The sequence below is a fragment of the Dendropsophus ebraccatus genome, chromosome 3, assembly GCF_027789765.1.
Source record: "Dendropsophus ebraccatus isolate aDenEbr1 chromosome 3, aDenEbr1.pat, whole genome shotgun sequence".
NCBI classification, from domain to species: Eukaryota; Metazoa; Chordata; class Amphibia; order Anura; family Hylidae; genus Dendropsophus; species Dendropsophus ebraccatus.
In genome coordinates this window covers 50,309,127-50,327,777 of record NC_091456.1, presented here as the reverse complement: position 1 = coordinate 50,327,777, position 18,651 = coordinate 50,309,127, and the positions used below count along the sequence as shown (strand labels likewise).

The 18,651-nt window shown below is 43.5% G+C and overlaps 1 protein-coding gene across 7 annotated transcripts in view; it reads right to left on the bottom strand.

Annotated features, from left to right (window-relative positions):
* Positions 1-264: 264 nt before the first annotated feature.
* LOC138785607 (myosin-6-like) overlaps positions 265-18,651 on the bottom strand; it is a 452,023-nt gene continuing 433,636 nt past the window's right edge. The window contains exons 1-12 of one of the 7 annotated variants that reach the window (XM_069961716.1): positions 17,577-17,653; positions 16,857-16,916; positions 12,989-13,141; positions 11,311-11,428; positions 10,710-10,760; positions 8,122-8,199; positions 5,984-6,040; positions 5,074-5,133; positions 4,914-4,978; positions 4,134-4,218; positions 626-684; positions 265-550 (exon numbers count right to left, since the gene is read on the bottom strand). In XM_069961716.1, the coding sequence (XP_069817817.1) occupies positions 334-550; positions 626-684; positions 4,134-4,218; positions 4,914-4,978; positions 5,074-5,133; positions 5,984-6,040; positions 8,122-8,199; positions 10,710-10,760; positions 11,311-11,428; positions 12,989-13,141; positions 16,857-16,906 (993 nt within the window). In that variant the 5' untranslated portion in view covers positions 16,907-16,916; positions 17,577-17,653 and the 3' untranslated portion in view covers positions 265-333. Of the gene's footprint in view, positions 551-625; positions 685-4,133; positions 4,219-4,913; positions 4,979-5,073; positions 5,134-5,983; positions 6,041-8,121; positions 8,200-10,709; positions 10,761-11,310; positions 11,429-12,988; positions 13,142-16,856; positions 16,917-17,002; positions 17,146-17,495; positions 17,654-18,651 lie in introns of those variants that run through there. The other 6 variants (XM_069961717.1, XM_069961715.1, XM_069961718.1 and 3 more) reach the window with 6 other exon arrangements.

The following is an 18,651-nucleotide window of genomic DNA, read 5'->3' as shown; positions in this document are numbered from 1 at the left end:
GTCTGAACACTGCACATGTGGTGGATTGTTTAGACCCATGTGTAGTGTTCAGGCAAGGGATGAATAGGAAAAATCCTACCCAGGATCATTCCAAATGATGAAGAGGGTGGGAGGAGGGACAGAGGGGCTTGGCACAGACACTCTAGGGCTGAGGGCTACAGATTTAAAAGTTGTTTTTTAGGTCAATAACTGCATCACCTGCGGAACGGACCCTAGGACAGATTTGGTCAATAAGGGTATATTCACTCAGAACCAACAGCAAAATAAGTTTTGTTGGAATTATTTATTTAACACAAAGGCAAGGCTTTAAAGGTAATGGCTTCAAAAGAAGGATTATGTAGGCACCAACCCTAAACTTATCGGCTGGAGAAATAACTGCAAAACATGCTCCATCAATTCAATTGTTCCTGAAGAAAAGACACTCTGTGTAACCAATCCCTTGTCCTGAAAAAGCTGTAGCAGGTAGTGTAAGAAAAGTATGAAGAAGCCAGAGAAGAAAGCAACTTTGATGTTACACCATAGAATCTTCAACATCAGGGTATACAGCAACCTGCAACAAAATGCTGTTATAGAGCTATATTAAATTGTTAGAATAGGTGAATGACGTTAAGGCAGCAGAAATCACCTCAGTCCTAAAAAGCCCCACTTTTTCTCTTGTTCTGTCTGTTCCAATCGCTCCTCATCCTAAAAGGAAAGCACAAAATATACAGGTTGTTAGAAGTTGGAAACTGAATCAAAGCATTCATTCTCAGCTACAGTACTTTATGGTGATGGATAGACAAAATCCTGCCTAGGAGTGTTCCTAATGACAAGGATGTCAAGGAGGCATAAAGGAAAGGTGTCACAGGTCTAGGGCACATACACTCTAGGCCATTGTAACGCCTGGAGTAGTGGATCCACTGGACCGTCACTAGCGATAGCACTAACCTCACCAGGGAGCGGAGTCTAAGGGGCCGCTGGTTTTCACCAGAGCCCGCCGCAAGGCGGGATGGACTTGCTGCGGCAGGCGACCCCCAGGTCGCTACCCCTGGCTTGGTTGCTAGTGACGGCAGGCGAGGCGTGGCAGGAGCAGTAGGCAGGAGATGATACTGGCAATGGTCTGTAGGTGAGACCGCACGTGACAGGCTGAACACAGGAACCAAAGTGTAACGGGGAAGCAGGAACCAGGAACAAGGAGTGGGGACCAGGTAGCGGACAGGAATCAGGAACAAGATGTAGGGACCAGGTAGCGGACAGGAATCAGGAACAACAGGGAGCTGGGCCAAACGCTATGGGAAGCATGTAGAGGCTCCAACACAAGGGACAGGGCATGCTGGGATTTATAGGGGAGTGATTGGTGCAACTAACCAATTAAGGGCGGACTGGCCCTTTAAATCTGAGACAGCCGGCGCGCGCGCGCCCTAGGAGGCGGGGACGCGCGCGCACAGACCGAGACAGGAACGGAGGAGAGGTGAGGCGCCCCAGGGGCCGAACTAGCAGCAGCGCCGGGTCCCTACACAAGGACCCCGGCGGCTGCATGGGACAGGAGGCGGTCGCGGCGGCGACCCGGAACGCGGGAAGCCGCCGCGGCCGTGACAGCCATGCCACATTGACTCGACTGCTGCAGACTAATCTGTTTAATCCATTTTTTTTTTATAATGGAAGTCAATGGAAAAAACGGATGCACAAAGGTGCATTCATTTTTCCATCCGTTTTTTGAAAAAAGAAAAAGAAAAAGAAGAACGGATTGCAAAAACGAAGTGTGAACCCAGCCTTACACTGCAAAATATTAGAAGCAAGCGAGAGCCAACCTGTCAGGTCAGCACTTGCCAGCTCCTTGTCCCTGCTCAATGTCTGTGCCATTACATGCATAGACATTGAGCAAGGAGGAGCTGACCGAACGATCCGCATAGCCCATAGCCCATAGTCTACTGCCACCACTCCTCTTGCACAGGACAACGGCCAGCATACTGTTGCTATTGTTATTGTGGTTCATGTTGTAAAACAATGATCAGTTGACACAAAATGATTATCAGCTCAGTACGGCCGATAATCGCTACATGTAATAACACCCTTACTCTCATCAAACGGTTGGTAAATGTGGTTTGAGTGGGTGGGTTGATACAGTATCGCTTTAAGTTAGTACGTATAACAGGTCCAGCACAGCACTGAGCAAACTTGGGAAGATATTAGTACCTATTGAATTTAATTGCCAATTGGCACTTCGGGCCAACTTGCTTAACACTTGTCAAGCCAGGAGTGGAGGAGAAAAACTCAATGACCAAACTAGGATGCTGCTCCCAAGGTCAAATACATGTAGATTTAAGATCCATTGGAGTACGGTTAATTATGTAATAATGGAAAGTTAAAAGAAAATCTTCGCCAAAAAAAAAAAGTTCAGATAAAACCAAGACTCATCTTTTTTTTAAAAAAAGAAATGCTCTATTAATTTCACCAAGCCATCCTGATAGTAAATCACGATGGAGGCTGCTGAAATTGCAACTATAAAAAATGTGAAGTGAAAGAAATAAAATGACCTAAAAGTGTAAAACTGGCTCAAACTGCCTCTTTAATGACATGGTACCCCTATTGTCTGTGTGGCCGTTCCCAATGTGTAGGTTTATATCATATCAGTATGGTAGAAGCTTGTGAATATACAAGATGCAGAAGGAATTTCAGTTGTCTCCATGACTGTTTGCAGAGTACAAAGCAGTGGTCATTTGGAGAAAGAGGTGGTTGACTAAAGGCCCTATTACACCAAGTGATTATCGTCCGTATTCTGCTGAGTATCGGCCATTACAGCCGATAATCGCTTGGTGTAATAACTTAAAAGGCAACATGCACAATGTCTGCTGCTCCTTGTCTTTCAGCATGTTGAAAGATTTGTGAACGATAACAAAAGTCTGCAAACCGTTACTCTGTGTAATAGGAGCAGTGGTAGCAGGCCGCCACTATCTCCTATAGGCATCCGGGCAGCACCGCCCGGGGTATAAAAAGATGTGCAGAGGGGAGATAGATAAGCCAAAAAGGAAAAGAACAAAATGAAAAGATTGGTGCTGAGCAGGGGACATGGCAGACCCCAAATGGCTAGAGGAGACATGGGAAATGTAGTATGCCGCAGCCAACCCCTACCCGTTCCAGCCCTGGAGGTCACAAGACTTAGTGGGTATCCAATGCCAAGTCACAATTAGCTCTTTTTTCATGTGACTACCCATAGAGAACTTGCTGATTACGATGAATAAATGATCATGTTCCGTGAAGAATATAAAAACAGTTATTGACCTTGTGGATTATGAAAACTTGAATGTTTAGTTACCCCGTGGATTACAGACTTCTGAACATGTAATTGTTTTGTGCGTTACAACTGTTAACATTTTTTGCTTCAAGGATGATGAAGTGCTGAGCAGTTTTAACTGGATTTATAGAATTCCCAGAGAGTTTCTTGTAAGGACATTTCTCCTGTTGCTAAAAAGTCAATTCAATTCCCTCCAGTGTGCCCATTACAGTGCCTGCCATAGCTATAGGAAGAGTAGGCCTGGTACTTATGGGCAGATCCTGGGAATGTGGATCACTGTACTGAACAGTGTGTATTCATATGTGAGGTGTATATGTACAAGCTGGACACTCTCTCTGCTGTGTGATTGAGACACCTAGACAATGGATGGACAGTGTCTCCCTACTTGCTCATATCAATGTGATAACTGTTGGAAATGTCTTGAGGTAGCCAAGCTGATTCATTTCTTAAAGGGGTTTTCCAGTGCTACAAAAACATGGCCACTTTCTTTAAGAGACAACACGACTCTTGTCTCCAGTTCAGGTGTGGTTTGCAATTAAGCTCCATTCACTTCAATGGAACTGAGCAGCAAAACCCGCCCAAGCTGGAGACAAGAGTGGGGCTGTCTCTGAAAGAAAGTTGCCATGTTTTTGTAGCGCTGGATAACCCCTTTAAGCTCCATTCACTTTAATGGAACTGAGCAGCAAAACCCCACCCAAGCTGGAGACAAGAGTGGTGCTGTCTCTGGAAGAAAGTGGTCATGGTTTTGTAGCACTGGATAACCCCTTTAATATGTTGTATTAGAGTAAAATATCTGTAGTGTTAGGGTAATGTACTAGGACAAAACTTTTATGATCCTTAATATTTAAATTACTCTCACCAATCTGGCCCGGAGTATCTCATGCATGAGAGTACCATCATCTGGGGGGTGTACTGTCAACTTAGATGACTCTTCCATTGTCCTCCTAGAGAAAGTTATTCATCATTCAGAGTTCAAGATGTCTTTATAACCCTTACTTTCCCATAATGCATTATGCTGGCATTCCTTATCATGTGAAATCGTTGTATTACCTACTAAATAAACATATAGTTGTGCAACTTCTGATTTCAGGGATTTGGTCAAATCCCTGACTTTCTTCAGGGAAAAGACCCAACAGAGTGGTCATTTTATCACTTCCCGGGATTTGATCATTTCCCTGCAACATATATACTGACAGCAGCTCCCTGTGTACCTCATAGAGCTAAAATCACACTCCCCTCCTCCAGGCTGTACTGCTCTGCTCTGTGGTGAGTCTGTCTATAAGATGGCTGATATGCAGGAGCATGTGACCATACCCCGCCCCATTGTCCACCACTGTATAGGTCTATGGAGGACACTGGGGCAGGGGCATGGTCACATGCTCCTCCATGTCAGCCATCTTATGGACAGACTTAGTATATACAGAGAGTACACTTACTAATACTGTACATTGAACTATTTTACTGTAAAGTGTCCAACCCCTTTAAGTACTCTGTAAAAAAAAGCTATATTTTAAATAGGTTTTCACTTATCCACCAGTCATCCCTTAGTGGATTTACAAGATTTTTAAGTAATTTTAAAGTAATTGATCACATGTAACAATAATTACTCTTACTTTAAGAGTTAGCTATATATACTAACATAAAAAAATCCTGGGAAGATTTTGTCACTTTGGACTGTAGTGCGTTGATCTTATTAGTCAGAACCTGGATAAGGAAAAAAAAAATAGAATTGTTTTATCTAACAGTTGACACCAAAGTTTTGTCACATTCACTTCCAGCAGTCTAGCGCTAATACTTACCTCTATAGTTGATGCATATTCATTCAGTGTGAGAGTCATACATATCGTTATGGATTCCTTCTATAATAGAGCAATAGCAAAGTGAAAAAATAAAAAAAACTTTTGATATGTCGTAGAGACAAATCAAAAATTGGAAACGGTTTATTAGTAGAATGTTCAGGGTGATGAACATGCTGCCATGCACACCTCTCTCTGCTCTGTGTCTGAGACCTAAATGGCCCATTAGACTTGCACTGGAAGTCTGTCTAGGTCTCATGACGCAGAGCCAATAGTAAATATGCTGCACTTTTACTGGCTTATTCTCCTGATGGGTCGCAATCCAAGCTAGTCTGAGTTATTTTTCCACTGGCTCTGATTTTCTCTGTACTGGATCCTGATTAGTTGGAAGCTGTTTGAAGGAGATGATTGACTTTTCTGATGGTGCATTTACACAGGCAGATTTATCTGAAAGATTTTGCAAGCCAAAGCCAGGAAAGGATTTGAAAAGAGGAGAAATCTCAGTTATTCCTTTATAACCTGTTCCCTATTTATAGTCTGTTCCTGGCTTTGGCTTAAAAAATCTGTCAGATAAATGTGCCTGTGTAAACGCACCATGAGGTAAGCTGATCCTTCCCTTCTCTTGCAAGGCAATTCATTAGCTAAACTTCTTTCAAGGTATTCTAGACTCTCATAGTGTCGTGTCATCTTATGTGCCATGCAACAAATATGCTATAGTAGTTATTTATTACATGACGCCAACAACATTTTACCAGGTTAGGCCAAAACAAACTGGCTAAAGTTTGCATTCATGCTAAACTACACTTTTCCTAAAGTCTACACTGAAACTGGGTTTGTTAGGTTCAGTTCACTCATCTCTACCTAGTGGTGAGACCATCTAATGACAATTGTTTGGTCCTTTCCGTTCACTTACCTCCTCAGCAAGCTCTTGCTTTTGCTGTAGCTCCAGTCTCTTCTTCTGTAGATCTTCCTATTGCAAAAATAAAATCTATTAAGAACATATTCGGAATTCAAATAGTTTTCTTAAATGTTCTTACTCGTGAAGTTTTATGTATGAGTGAAGCACACAAGCACCTTTGTTATAATAAACAGTCTGCGCGGGCACCAGGACAGGTGACTATAAGCTGTTCCCCCCGCCCATAAAGATATTATACTTCCCCCACTGTTTTTTCCTTTAAGATCACTTTTATTGCAAATAACATTTAAAGCAGCAATAAAGGTGAGACAACTGAATTTTTGTCAAACAGAAAACATGGCAACACAACACACAAGCTATTTAAGATTCAAGGTGTGGATCTCTCTTCCTCTCACCCTTCTTCAAACATACTCTCATCACCTTGGGTACTGCAGCTAACAACAAAATATGTGTGTCTTATTATGTGTTTTTTTTTTGGGCTTGATAAAGTCCAATTGTGGATGAAACACTGCTGTTTAAAATGTAATTTCTGATGCCTTAGCCTTTGCTTTTATTCATAAATGTTAATGTCATGCTTGAAACAGAACTCGTTTCTTGTAGTCAAATTCAGATGTTGTATACAATGACTAATCGTCACCGTAGTTCATATAAGCAGCAGTGCATACTTTATATGAGTTACTGATATTGTGTAAAAGTCTGGGAAACTAAAAACTGTAATTGGCAATTTGTCAAAGCTACATTTTTTTCTATAGAACACTTGTTTTTGGATGAGAAGATTCAGCCTTTTTCATATACAGTTTAGGGAATTTAGAAGAGTACATATGAAAGTCCATGTAAAGGAAACTAACAGCAGTTTCTTATGCACAAATATGTACCTGTAATCCAGCCTCTCCCACACTACCTAACACATATTTGCTGAAGATTCCACTGTTCTGCAGTAACAGTGCATATGATCTCAAGAAGACTCAGTAGGTTTATGCTGCCCTAGGGCTAGCATTAACTAGTGGCAGAGAAGCTGAACAGAATGATGCATCACTTACATTGTTCTTTGCAACTGATTCAGAGATATCCTCCTGAATAACATGGAAAATAAGCAGTCCTCCCTATTATGTGCATTAGCCCCATAGTCCTAGATATTCATGAGCAGCAGAAAACCCTGCCCAGCAGCCACAGATTGGGAGTTATCTGTCCATGCTGTGTATAGGCAATCAACTGTCAATCAGCAGCTGAAGGGCAAGGGAAGTGGTAAGCCAAGACTCCTATTATCCTGCATATTATGAGAACAGCTTACCAAAATGATGCAAGTAATACACTGTTCTGTTCACCATTTCTGTCACTAGTATATGCTGTCCTCATTTAAGGCAGGTAAACCTAGTGACAGATTCAGTGGGAAAAGGAGACATCACTACTTTATGCATATAATTATAAGTAGACGATGTGAAAGAGGCTGACAGGCAGCCGGATGGACTGCTGCACTAAGGGGCTTAGGTACGTTTCCAGTGCACCAAACTACCTAAATTACATATTGGGACTTAAAGGAGACCTGTCACCCCCCCGTGCCGGGGTGACAGGCTCCCGACCCCCCGTTACAGCCCCCTATACTCACGTGATCCCGCCGGGTCCCGCTTCCTGAGCCTGTCGGGTCACGGAGATATCAGCGCCCGAAGCCCGGCGCGCGCGCTGACAGCAGAGTCAGACGCCCATAGAGAATGAATGGGGAGTCCGATGCTCCGTCATTCTATATGGGCATCAGACTCTCCTGTCAGAGTGCGCGCCGGGCTTCGAGCGTTGATATCTCCGTGACCTGACCGGCTCAGGGAGTGGGACCCGGCGGGACCACGTGAGTATAGGGGGCTCTAACGGGGGGTCGGGAGCCTGTCCTCTTTAACTAAATAGTCCTCTTTAACTAAACAGGTCCTCTTTAACTAAATAATAGAAAAATGGCAGAATGCTTTGGGCAGCAAAAATAATTGTTTGAATCAGAGTATTAAGAATAACAGGTATATATCAACATGTTTGTATGCATGAACCTGCTGTTAGTTTCCCTTTGAGATAACAAAATCCACTTTGTCACCACACAATGACTAGATAACAATTGTGGGGTCTCTCCATGTATTCTTCCTTTTATCACTCACCTCTAAGCTTGTGCCCTGATTTCTTAACCTATTTACTTCCTTTTTCAGAACCACAGTTTCACCTTGGGAGTGGTCAAACTATGACAAGGAAAATGACAAAGAGGTAGAAGCATGATCATACTAATACAGTACATTGTAGGTAGAACAATAGTCTCATACTGTCCGATAAATGTTCCCACCACTGCTGCTCTGAATGTTCCAAAATGTTTGAACTATTACACCTGTCTGACGCCAATAATAGTGGTCTCTTCCTTCTGTCTATGGTGCGTTTACACAGGCAGATTTATCTGACCAATTTTGGAAGCCAAAGTCAGGAATGGACTTGAAAAGACAGGGAATCTCAGTCTTTCCCTGTATGACCTGCACCCTGTTTATAGTCTGTTCCTGGCTTTGGCTTCAAAAATCTGTCAGATAAATCTTTTTGTGTAAATGCACCATAAGGCTTTAAATTTTACATCAAATAAATAAAGCGTGGGGAAACATCAACATACACACAAATTAAGCAACAATCAATGTGGTGGTGTGTATTGTTTATTGGATTATGTTGTGGGATAGCAAGCTCCCTTTCACACACACCTATGAGGACAGAATGCAATGTGGCTAATTAGCCTTTTGTCGTACATGTTACAGCAACTCTGTACCAACAATGTGACCCCCCCCCCCCCCCCCCCCCCCAACTGCTCGTACCGTCTGATAGATCTGTCCTGGAGTCTGTTCGGTTAGTGATGCAAATATTGTCCTGAAAAACAACTTTTAAACTTGCAGCCCTGTGTCAAACTAGCATGGCCTAGAGTGTCTGTGCCCCAGGCTTGCACTGCCTCTCCATCCATCCTCCCCGCCCTCTTCATCATTAGGAATGCCCCAGGCAGGATTTCTCCAATGTATCACTTGTCTGAACACTACACATGTGCTGGATAGTTAAGGCACCTGTGCAGTGTTCAGACAAGTGATGCATAGGAGAAAGCCTGCCCAGAGGCATTCCTAATGATGAAGAGGGCGGCGAGGAGGGACGGAATAGTGTTGCAGGCACAGACACTCTAGGCCACGTTAATTTGACACAGGGCTGCAAGTTTAAAAGTTGTTTTTAGGACAATAACTGCATCACCTGCCGAACGGACCCCGGATAGATCTTGTATTACAAGCATCTGATGGTACAAGTGGTTTGGGGGGGGGGCAGATTGTGGGTACAGAGTCCCTTTAAGGTTGTTTTTAAAAAGTGTGACCAAAGTAACAAACAAACAAAAAAATCTGTAAAATGTGAACAAGTTGTCAGGATTTATTTATAGTGTTACTACAGGGGCTATAGCATTCCTGTTATAGCATCAAAGTACAATGGTGCCTTGGGTTACGATCATAATTTGTTCCGAGTCCGTGCTTGTAATCCAAATCCACTTTTAAACCAAAGCAAATTCTCCCATAAGAAATCACTGAAATGCAGACAATTGGTTCCACACCCCAAAAATAATGATTTATTATTCTGAATAACATGTAAAACAAACATCTGAACAGCTGAATATGTCATATTATAAGTTACTATACAGTATAGCAATCAGCATGTGGAGTATAATGTACAGTAAGTGCGTAAACATTAAAAACAGCCGCAGTTTTTAGATACAGAATGGAGATGCAGATTCCCATAATGCAGTAGGGTAGTACAATAGGCTAGAATAGAGAAGCACGGCTGCTGCCAGAAGTCTGTATGGTCACATGACAGCAATGGGGAAGAGGCGTGTGTTCAGCATGGACCAATCAGGAAGTGAGAATCACAGAGCTGTGAAGGAGGGCAGGGGCGTAACTAGAAATGGCTGGGCCCCATAGCAAATTTTTGATATCCCCTTCCCAACTGATCATTAAGCCATCAAGTGTAGTCATAACTGCAAGCCCTCGTCAGGAGTGCCTATAGTTAAAGCGACATCTACAGATCCTGAATGGCCTGCTTGGCCACCTGGTGCTGCAAATGATGACAGCTCAGGGAGCCCAGTGTATTGCAGGAGCAGGTCACAGGGCCCCCTGATACGGCGGGCCCCATAGCAGCCACTATGGCTGCTACAGTGGTAATTACGCCCTTGGCAGGAGGACAGTGACAAAAACTTTTCTAAACAGCAGTGTGAATGGCTGAGTGTAAGTGCAGGTACATTATAGCAGCAGTGCGTATTGCTGAGTGTGAGTGCAGGCAGATTATAGCTAGAATGGAGAGGATGGGAAACACAAGGGCTGACAGAGACTACAGGGCCCATGAAGGAATGGGTAGGGCAGATGTGTGCACATACATGCAGCAGTCACAGTCTGGGGAGAGAGGGGTTACAGCTATAAAGAGATTACCTCCACAGTGCTGTCCCCTGATGCAAGCCCCAGCCTAAAGTGGATCTGTGATGATTTGAGGGAGACTTCCTGAGTCAGAATACAGTGCTGTAGACCACTCTGTGCAGGCCATGCCCCTCCCCCTCCCCCCTCCCACCCAGTACGGGATGCTCTTAAACCAAGTTACAGTTTTGAAATACTGTGAGCTTTTCTTGCAAAAAGCTCTTAATCCAAGTTACTCTTAAACCAAGGTACCAGTGTATCTAGATTTATTAATAAATATTCACCTTGGTTAATAGCTGGTCTACTCTTTCTATCATTTGTTGGCATCTTCTTTCCTGCAAACAAACAAATATATTTCATCTATCTGTTTGTCTTTTTTGGGGTTAAGGTGGCACCTACAGTATATGTGTCTCTAAAGAAATAATATTAAAGCCACTACTTGGATAACCATCCAAATACCAAAAGAAGAAGATCAAAATGTACATTCAAGGCTAAAAAAATGACTTCTGTAGTCACCCCTTTGATAGTGTTTATAGTTTGTGTATATTGTATGGGTTCTTGGTGAGGACTGTGGCTTCCTAACATGGGTGGTTCATTTATTTATCTGTCCAACAAATGATGCTTCATCCATACTAGCATTTATATGTGTGGCATACATTCCCTGCTGTAATTCACTGGACAAGTCATAACCACGTGTTATATGCAGAATACTATCGTATATCTGCATGTGGTAGGTAAAAATATCAAACACACCTGACTTCTTACAATCTATCATTGGTTGCTTGAACCATTAGTTCAATGTTATATTTTGCCCATTTACAATTATGATTAGAGCAGGGTGCCATTATAGATTTTGCGTTGGGGCTTAGGAGTTACTTGTTATACCTTATCCTTCTTTAGTTGATTCTCAATATCTGCTGCTTCCTCATTTTGGTTCACTTTAAACTTCAGGGTTTCTACCTGTTTTTTTAGATCCATAAACTGACCCATTTCCTTCTGTAAGCTAAAGAGAAAAGAGATAAAGAAGGTAATTTATTTCTACTTCCCTCGCCAGGAGAGTTTGATCAGGATTCCAAAGTGTGATTTCTACGGTACTTACATAGTGCTGCAGGCTGAGAGAATCCCGGCCGGAGTGTATACACATAGGGGGACATTTATTAAGTCCGACGTTTTTTACGCCGGACTTAAAAATGTCCCTGCATATCTGGCGCTACGGAGATTTATGTAGAGGCGTACTGCCTCTACATAAATCCCGTGCGCGTCTGTGCGCACGGCAGAAAACCTACGCCACCTAAAAGGTGGAGTAGGTTTTCGGCGTATCTTTTGCCGGAGCCCCCCGTCCCGCCCCCTCCACACCCCCACCCCGCCCCCTTGGCGTTCCCGGCGGAAAGTGCCGATATGCAAATATTTTATTCGCAAATTGGCCGTTTGCGAATAAAATAATACACAAATCGGCACTTTCCGTCGATACGCACCTTAAAGGGGTTATCCAACGCTACAAAAACATGGCCACTTTCCCCTTCTCTTCTCTCCAGTTTGGGTGGGGTTTTGAAACTCAGTTCCATTGAAGTAAATGGAGCTTAATTTTAATTGTAAACCGCACCTGAACTGGAGACAACAGTAGGGGGGAAAAGTGGCCATGTTTTTGTAGCGCTGGATAACCCCTTTAATACATGTCTCCCATAGTATACAGTCTGGCTGGGATCTAGCGGTGACACAAGAAACTGACATGTCAGTTTTCTGCGGCCGCTATTCACTGAATGTTGTCATGTGTGGCATGATCAACTCATTACTTTATTTCACACTATAATAAGTAAGCCACCGTACTAAGGTTAGGTTCACATTTGTGTCAGAGGTCAGGACCTCCATTGTAAATTCTGTTCAGTAGCAAAAAAACAAAAAACGGGCAGGACAGTCTGCTGCATGAGGGGCACCAACAACCAACGGAGCCTATTGATTTTAATTAATCATTTTACTGCATTATAACAGAACAAAATATACTGTGTGTGGGCTGTGGCTTATTTATTGGCCAGAAACTGTGTACTACTGTGTACCTATATCTGTGTATCTCAGGTCTGTTCTATCTGTTTATCTTATAACCGCCTAGTCATATCATAAATAAATGAATAGATTGTTACGGTATATACAAAATGTTGCCTGGAGCCGTTATATGGAGCTGTATGGTTTAGGTTCGGATCAGAGACTCTGTTCAGGGACCCTGTTCTAGGAGAGAATCCATTTACAGTATACCTATCACTTTGCAGACGCGGCAGGATATGCTGTGAAAATGCGACAGGCATGCTGACTCTTCTGCCACGAGCAGTCAACTCAATTCCTGAAAGCGCCATTGACTGCACTGTGTATTAAGTGTATTACAATGCAGGAGTTCAGTTCACTGCTTGTATCAGCATGCCTATGACAGGGGTGATGTGTGTTGGGGGGGATAGTGCTTCTCCTTGTGCCCAGGGCAGCTGTACCACCCCCATGCCCCTGACATAAGAACTGTAAGAATAGGTAGAGGAGATGTAAGTGATAGAATGTAACAAGTCTTATGTTACCTCACCTTTTGTTCATTTCCCGTAGGGATGCAATTTCGTGAGACAATTCGCGGACTTCTGTATCAGCTTTCCCCAAGGCATCTTGTAGATCAGCGTTTTGCTGCCTAAGCCTGCAGCACCTTCCTTCAATTTCCAGCAGATCGCTGTCTCCTGCTTCCCTTATGTGGAACAATAAACATATAGGGGGACATGTATTACATAGCGTGGCTGCCATATTGTGCCATAAAAGGGCCTGATACGCATATATTTTTCCCCAAAGGCCTGTTTCTCTTCTTTTGCATCGGGCCACTTTGCGCTACTTGCACTAGAGGGTCAGGGAAGGAGCAGAACGCAGGCAGAGGAGGTGCGTCGGTTTCAGTGCGTGTGAACGGACAGGCTGAGATACACACAGGATTTATGTAGAGGCATTGCACCTGTACATATATCCCCAGAACCTCTACACCTTTAAGCCTGGTGCCAAAAAAGCCAGACTTAATAATTGCAACAGAAGTGTACAAGTCATTTACTGAGGGACATCCTGGTAAAGACAAATAATGATGTTCATCTTAGAAGAGGGGAGGTCCAGTGATATACCAGAAAATATAGAGGGAGATTTATCAAACATGATGTAAAGTGAAACTGGCTCAGTTGCCCCTAGCAACCAATCAGATACCACCTTTCATTCCTCACAGGCTCTTTGGAAAATGAAAGGTGGAATCTGATTGGTTGCTAGGGGCAACTGAGCCGGTTTCACTTTACTCCATGTTTGAAGGTCTGTAAGGGGGATACAGAAGGTGTACTCCAGACAAGGAATTTTTTTTCTTTTTAGATATACCCAGGGTTGTGTGAAAAAAATAAAGCATACTTACCTCCTTGGCTCCAGGGCCATTGCTGCTATCTTACCGCTCTGTCCCGCTGTTGGGCCTCTTCCAGGCCCTGGTGTGGCGAGCTTCTGGGATCGGTGCTACCGGTTACACACAAAGGTGGTAGCGGTGACGCCACTTCTTTGGTGGTTGGTTGTGTGGTATAGCCTAGCCGGTGATGGTACCGTTGTGACACCAGTGCTGATTCAGCACACAGGTGTGATGGTATACCTGCTTTTAGTTGTGGCTGGCTATACTGTTCCCCAATGGTCTGTGACCTGCCGGGCTGTGATGAATACTTTGGGCTCTTGTCACAGTGGTCCAGAGTGGGGAGATGATCCACCCGCACTGTCGATACCACCACCCACAGAAAGGGGACATTTACCTCAAGGAATATGTAGCTGAAATGTGTAGGTGCTGGGGCAATGATCACTGAATCCCAGTAGAATAAATAGAATGATTTTACTGATATTCTCTTGCAATACAGAATACTCTGGTATGAGAACTTCTTAGATACAGACTTGTGTTCACTGAATCTGTGCTGGGAGATACTTTAAGTGCTGAGGTAGAGTAGCAGAGCTTGTGGAGCTAAGTGTTGAGCATCACTGCTCAACACTAAGAGAAGAGGAGAGGAGTTTTTCCTGAGAGCCCCAACCCAGGGTACTACTGTGCTCTGCCGGAACTTGAGAGAAGAATACTTGAGAGAAGAGGAGAATACTTGAGGGAAGAATACTTGTGCCCGTGTTTCACTAACCACCTTCTGCCCTGAATTGTCGTGAGACCCGTCCTATCAGGGTGACACAAGCCCCAGACTAGGTTACCTGGGCGAAGCTAAGTGTCCGAGGGTGTCCCGGTTTCACCTGTGCTGCGAGATAGAGTATGTAGACATTCCTACGGTATCTTTGCTCTTTCCGGGTCAGTTCCTCTATTCTAGTAAGCTGCCTTGTACTTTTCAGAGAGGTAACGGCATGGGCTGGGGTGATCTCTGACCTCCAGTAGGGGTCTAGCACTGCATAGTGTCTGTAGTTATAGCTTTAGAAAGGAAAGTCTCTGGGTTGTCTATACACGTGTGCCTCTAACTACTTCACAGCTGGGCTGTCCCGGACAGGGGAACCTGGCAGAGCCAGGCCCTGGCTAAGTTCAGCAGGGATGTCTGTTCTGTGTGTGCCCTACTCCTCAGAGAGTTAGAGGGAAACTGACACTACACTTCCTCTCCCCAAGTGACTACTTCCTACAGGGTATGTAAGAGTCCTTGTGAGTGGTGGAGAAGAGAGTGAGAAAGGAGCTTAGAGATAGGTAGAAAAGAAAGAAGTATCTCCACTGGTCCACAGAATCATACAATACAAAAGAAAGGTTAACCCTAAAGTGACTACAGCTGTGCAATACATATATACAAGGCTATACATAGAAAACTGACATCTGGTGGCAAAACTTATAAACATCTTCATCACCACCTTACTTTAGAGTATAGGGATTTTGCGACAGGTGTCAGACAAGGAACACCTGTGGTGGGACACCACACTGGGGCCATGAAAAAGAGCAGAATAGAGCCGTGGTGCGGGGGCCAGGGAGGTAAGTGTGCTTTATTATTTTCACAAAACCCATCACCAGGTATATCTTTAAAGGTCCCTTGACAAGAGTATCCCTTTAAAGCAATGCTGTAATTTTTTACAAACCTTTGTGGTTTGCCATCCTGCCATGTCAAAAACTTGTATCACCCCAGGTCCCAGTCCTATCACCTGCTGCGATCTTGAGTTATAGCCCGCAAAAGCCTGATCCAACTGATAGCAGGAGATTTGCTCCATAGTCTATAATGGAGCCCGACTCCTGTAATTAGTCAGATCGGGCAGCATGCCAGGGAGTGGAGTGTGCTGCCACTTCCACAGTTTGCACATGTTTTTATGCATTTTGGTGCATTATTTGCATGTGAAAATAGTTGACAATTGCAAAGATCTATTTTGCATAAAACACACAAGAAAAAAAACTTCCCTAAAACAAAAACATGAATAAAAATTCTCAAAAAATTCTCAAAAAAGTAATACAAAAACTTGGAAATGTGTGGCTCATTTGGTTTGGAAAGGGTTTTTTGAGAATTAAAATACACCTATGGCCACTTTCACATAACTGTCAGTTCTGGTCATCAGACACATGGCTAGGACGGGATTTGTGGACATGACATGGACACAAAAAAAGCATTGGTATTATTCTAGTGTGAAAACGGCTTTGGGCCAGAGTTAGGCCATGTTCACATGGCGTAGGACTCCGGCCGTTCTGTGAACCGGCTGGGTCACAGAACGGCCGGTGTCATAGAAGATAGTCCCGGCCGATACTGCAATACATCCCAATCATTTCTGATGAATTGGGATGCGGGCGCATCCCAATTCACCGCTGCCACATGCTCCATTGTGTGGACCGACAGGCGGCCACAGAAAACTAACATGTCAGATTTTCGTGCGGTCAGATGGGATACTATGTGTATACGCTCCGGCCGGGATTCCATTCATTTAAATGCATCATATGTTTTGCATAAATCACGGCCATTGTTGCAAATTGCAACAACAGCCTTGATTTATGTAAAACATACATTGTGTGAACATGGCCTTACATTGTGATTTTTTTTGTAGTGCTATAAGATTAATTTTACCTATAAAACTTCAGCTGCTGTCTTAAGCGATATGTTGAGTTGTATGCAATCAAGAGGACTACATCAATCTTGTAACATTGCAAAAGGTTGCAGTGTAGCTTTGGCCTAAGGCTGTGTTCACACATCGAGTTTTCGTTTTTTGCTATAGTGCACTGATTTGCGCAATTGCAGTAATATAGCAATGTTTGGCCTCAATTGCACAATTCGTGACAAAATATGAACATTGCAATAAAAATGCATAAAAATGCAATGTGTGAAGGAATGGAATTTAAAAATAAAGTCTATAAATGGAGAAAATAGGTTACTGGGTGTGGGTGCTGGACCGCTAAAGACAATCATGATGGAGAACAGATCCTACATAATGTATATGAAGTATAACTGACTTACATAGCACCATGGTATGGATTAACACGCAGCTCGGGAAAATCTGTTGTCATGTTGTTCTATCTAAGATGATATAATACTCAGTTATTAGTCATTAAATATTATTAATATCAGAAAAGTTTCCAGGTTCCAGGGTATTCCCCCCCGACCTTACAGCCCCTACACTCTCTGTGCACTATACAGAATGGCAGAGCTGTCATATAGGGACGGCTGGGAGAGTTGCTCCACTGCAGCTGGGCCCATAATGGGATTATAATACGCATGAAGGAGATTTAGAGTAAGACCCTATTTGTTGCCCATAGCAACCAATAACAGCTTTTACCAGAGCAATATGAGGAATGAAGCTGAACTGTGATTGGTTTCTATGAGCAACAATTTTACCATAAGAGCTTTATAAATCTTAGTGCCCTGTGTTACTTATCTCTACCACACCGCCCATTGTGACAGACCCAGGCCAGACAGGCCCAATGCCTGCCACTAACCCTGACACCAGTGGGAATGAAGCTGAGCCATGTTTGGTTTCTATGGGCAACAATCTTACTATAAGAACTTGATACATCTTCCCAATAGTATCCTGTGCTTCTTATCCCTACCACACAGCCCATTCTGACAGTGACACTGTGCCCAATGCCTGCCACTAACCCTGACACCGGTGCCCAACCCACACTCCTTTACTGGCAGCCAGCTCTACTCACTGACAGCACAGGACAGGCAGTTAGTTACCATAGCAGACTCTGCCTGCCCGTGTGACAGACTCTGCCTGCCGTGTGACAGACTCTGCCTGCCGTGTGACAGACTCTGCCTGCCGTGTGACTCAGTGTAACTGTCTGACAGCAGGGAATGAGTGTGGTGGGGTCTGACAGCAGGGAGTAAGCACAATATTATACGAGAGACCTGACTGAGCTGCAGCAATTTGTGATGGGGATTTGTGAGCCAGGCAGTAAGCAATCTACAATCTTTGCCTGTCACGAAAAATGGTCGCACAAAATGTACAAATTTTTACCACTCTGTACCAGGTGCATTTTTTCACAAATTCCCCTCCTATTTATTGTTGTATTGTTAATGGCACCGACATTATTGTCCATGCAAAGAGAATGAAGCCGCGCTTACTATATTGGTGTCTTTTCTGATGTGTTTTGGGGCAAAAAGCCTTTCTGAAGCTAAAAGGATGTACATTTTCAGTCTCAAATATAAATTTCCCTATAATAAATAAATAAAAAAAAACAGCCTCCAGCTGTTGCAAAACTACAATTCCCTTCATGCCTGGACAGCCAAAGTTTTCACCTGTGCCTATGCTTTCTATAAGGTCCCCAGGACTGTCCATCTCGGATGTCACTAAGAAATAGACCACACAATAAGCAATGAGGACCTGAAGAGAGATGCAGATATATAATACATACAGGGACATCTAAGGTCAATAAGATGTAGGGTCAAGGTAAGAAAGGCCTGGTTAAAGGAATGAGGATATCTCCAGTATGTGTGTGACATTTATGGCTGCCAGGTGTGGTCTATTATATCAGGAAGCCCTTTGGCATTTGGATTGCACTGAAAAATATCTCTGCAGTTGCAGAATACAAAGTGGATCACACAATGATTAGCTAGGATGAAACCCTTTAAATGTATTTTCAGTATGTGGAAATATTTGGGCCTCATTCATGTGCGATGAGTTAGCATTTCTCCTTCAGACATATGGTAAATTACAGGCGTAGATGTGCCGGATTACCACTAGATGTCAGTGTCATAGCTTCTATTATCTGGTGAAAACTGACCTTGAATGAGATTGAAGATTTTCAAGTAA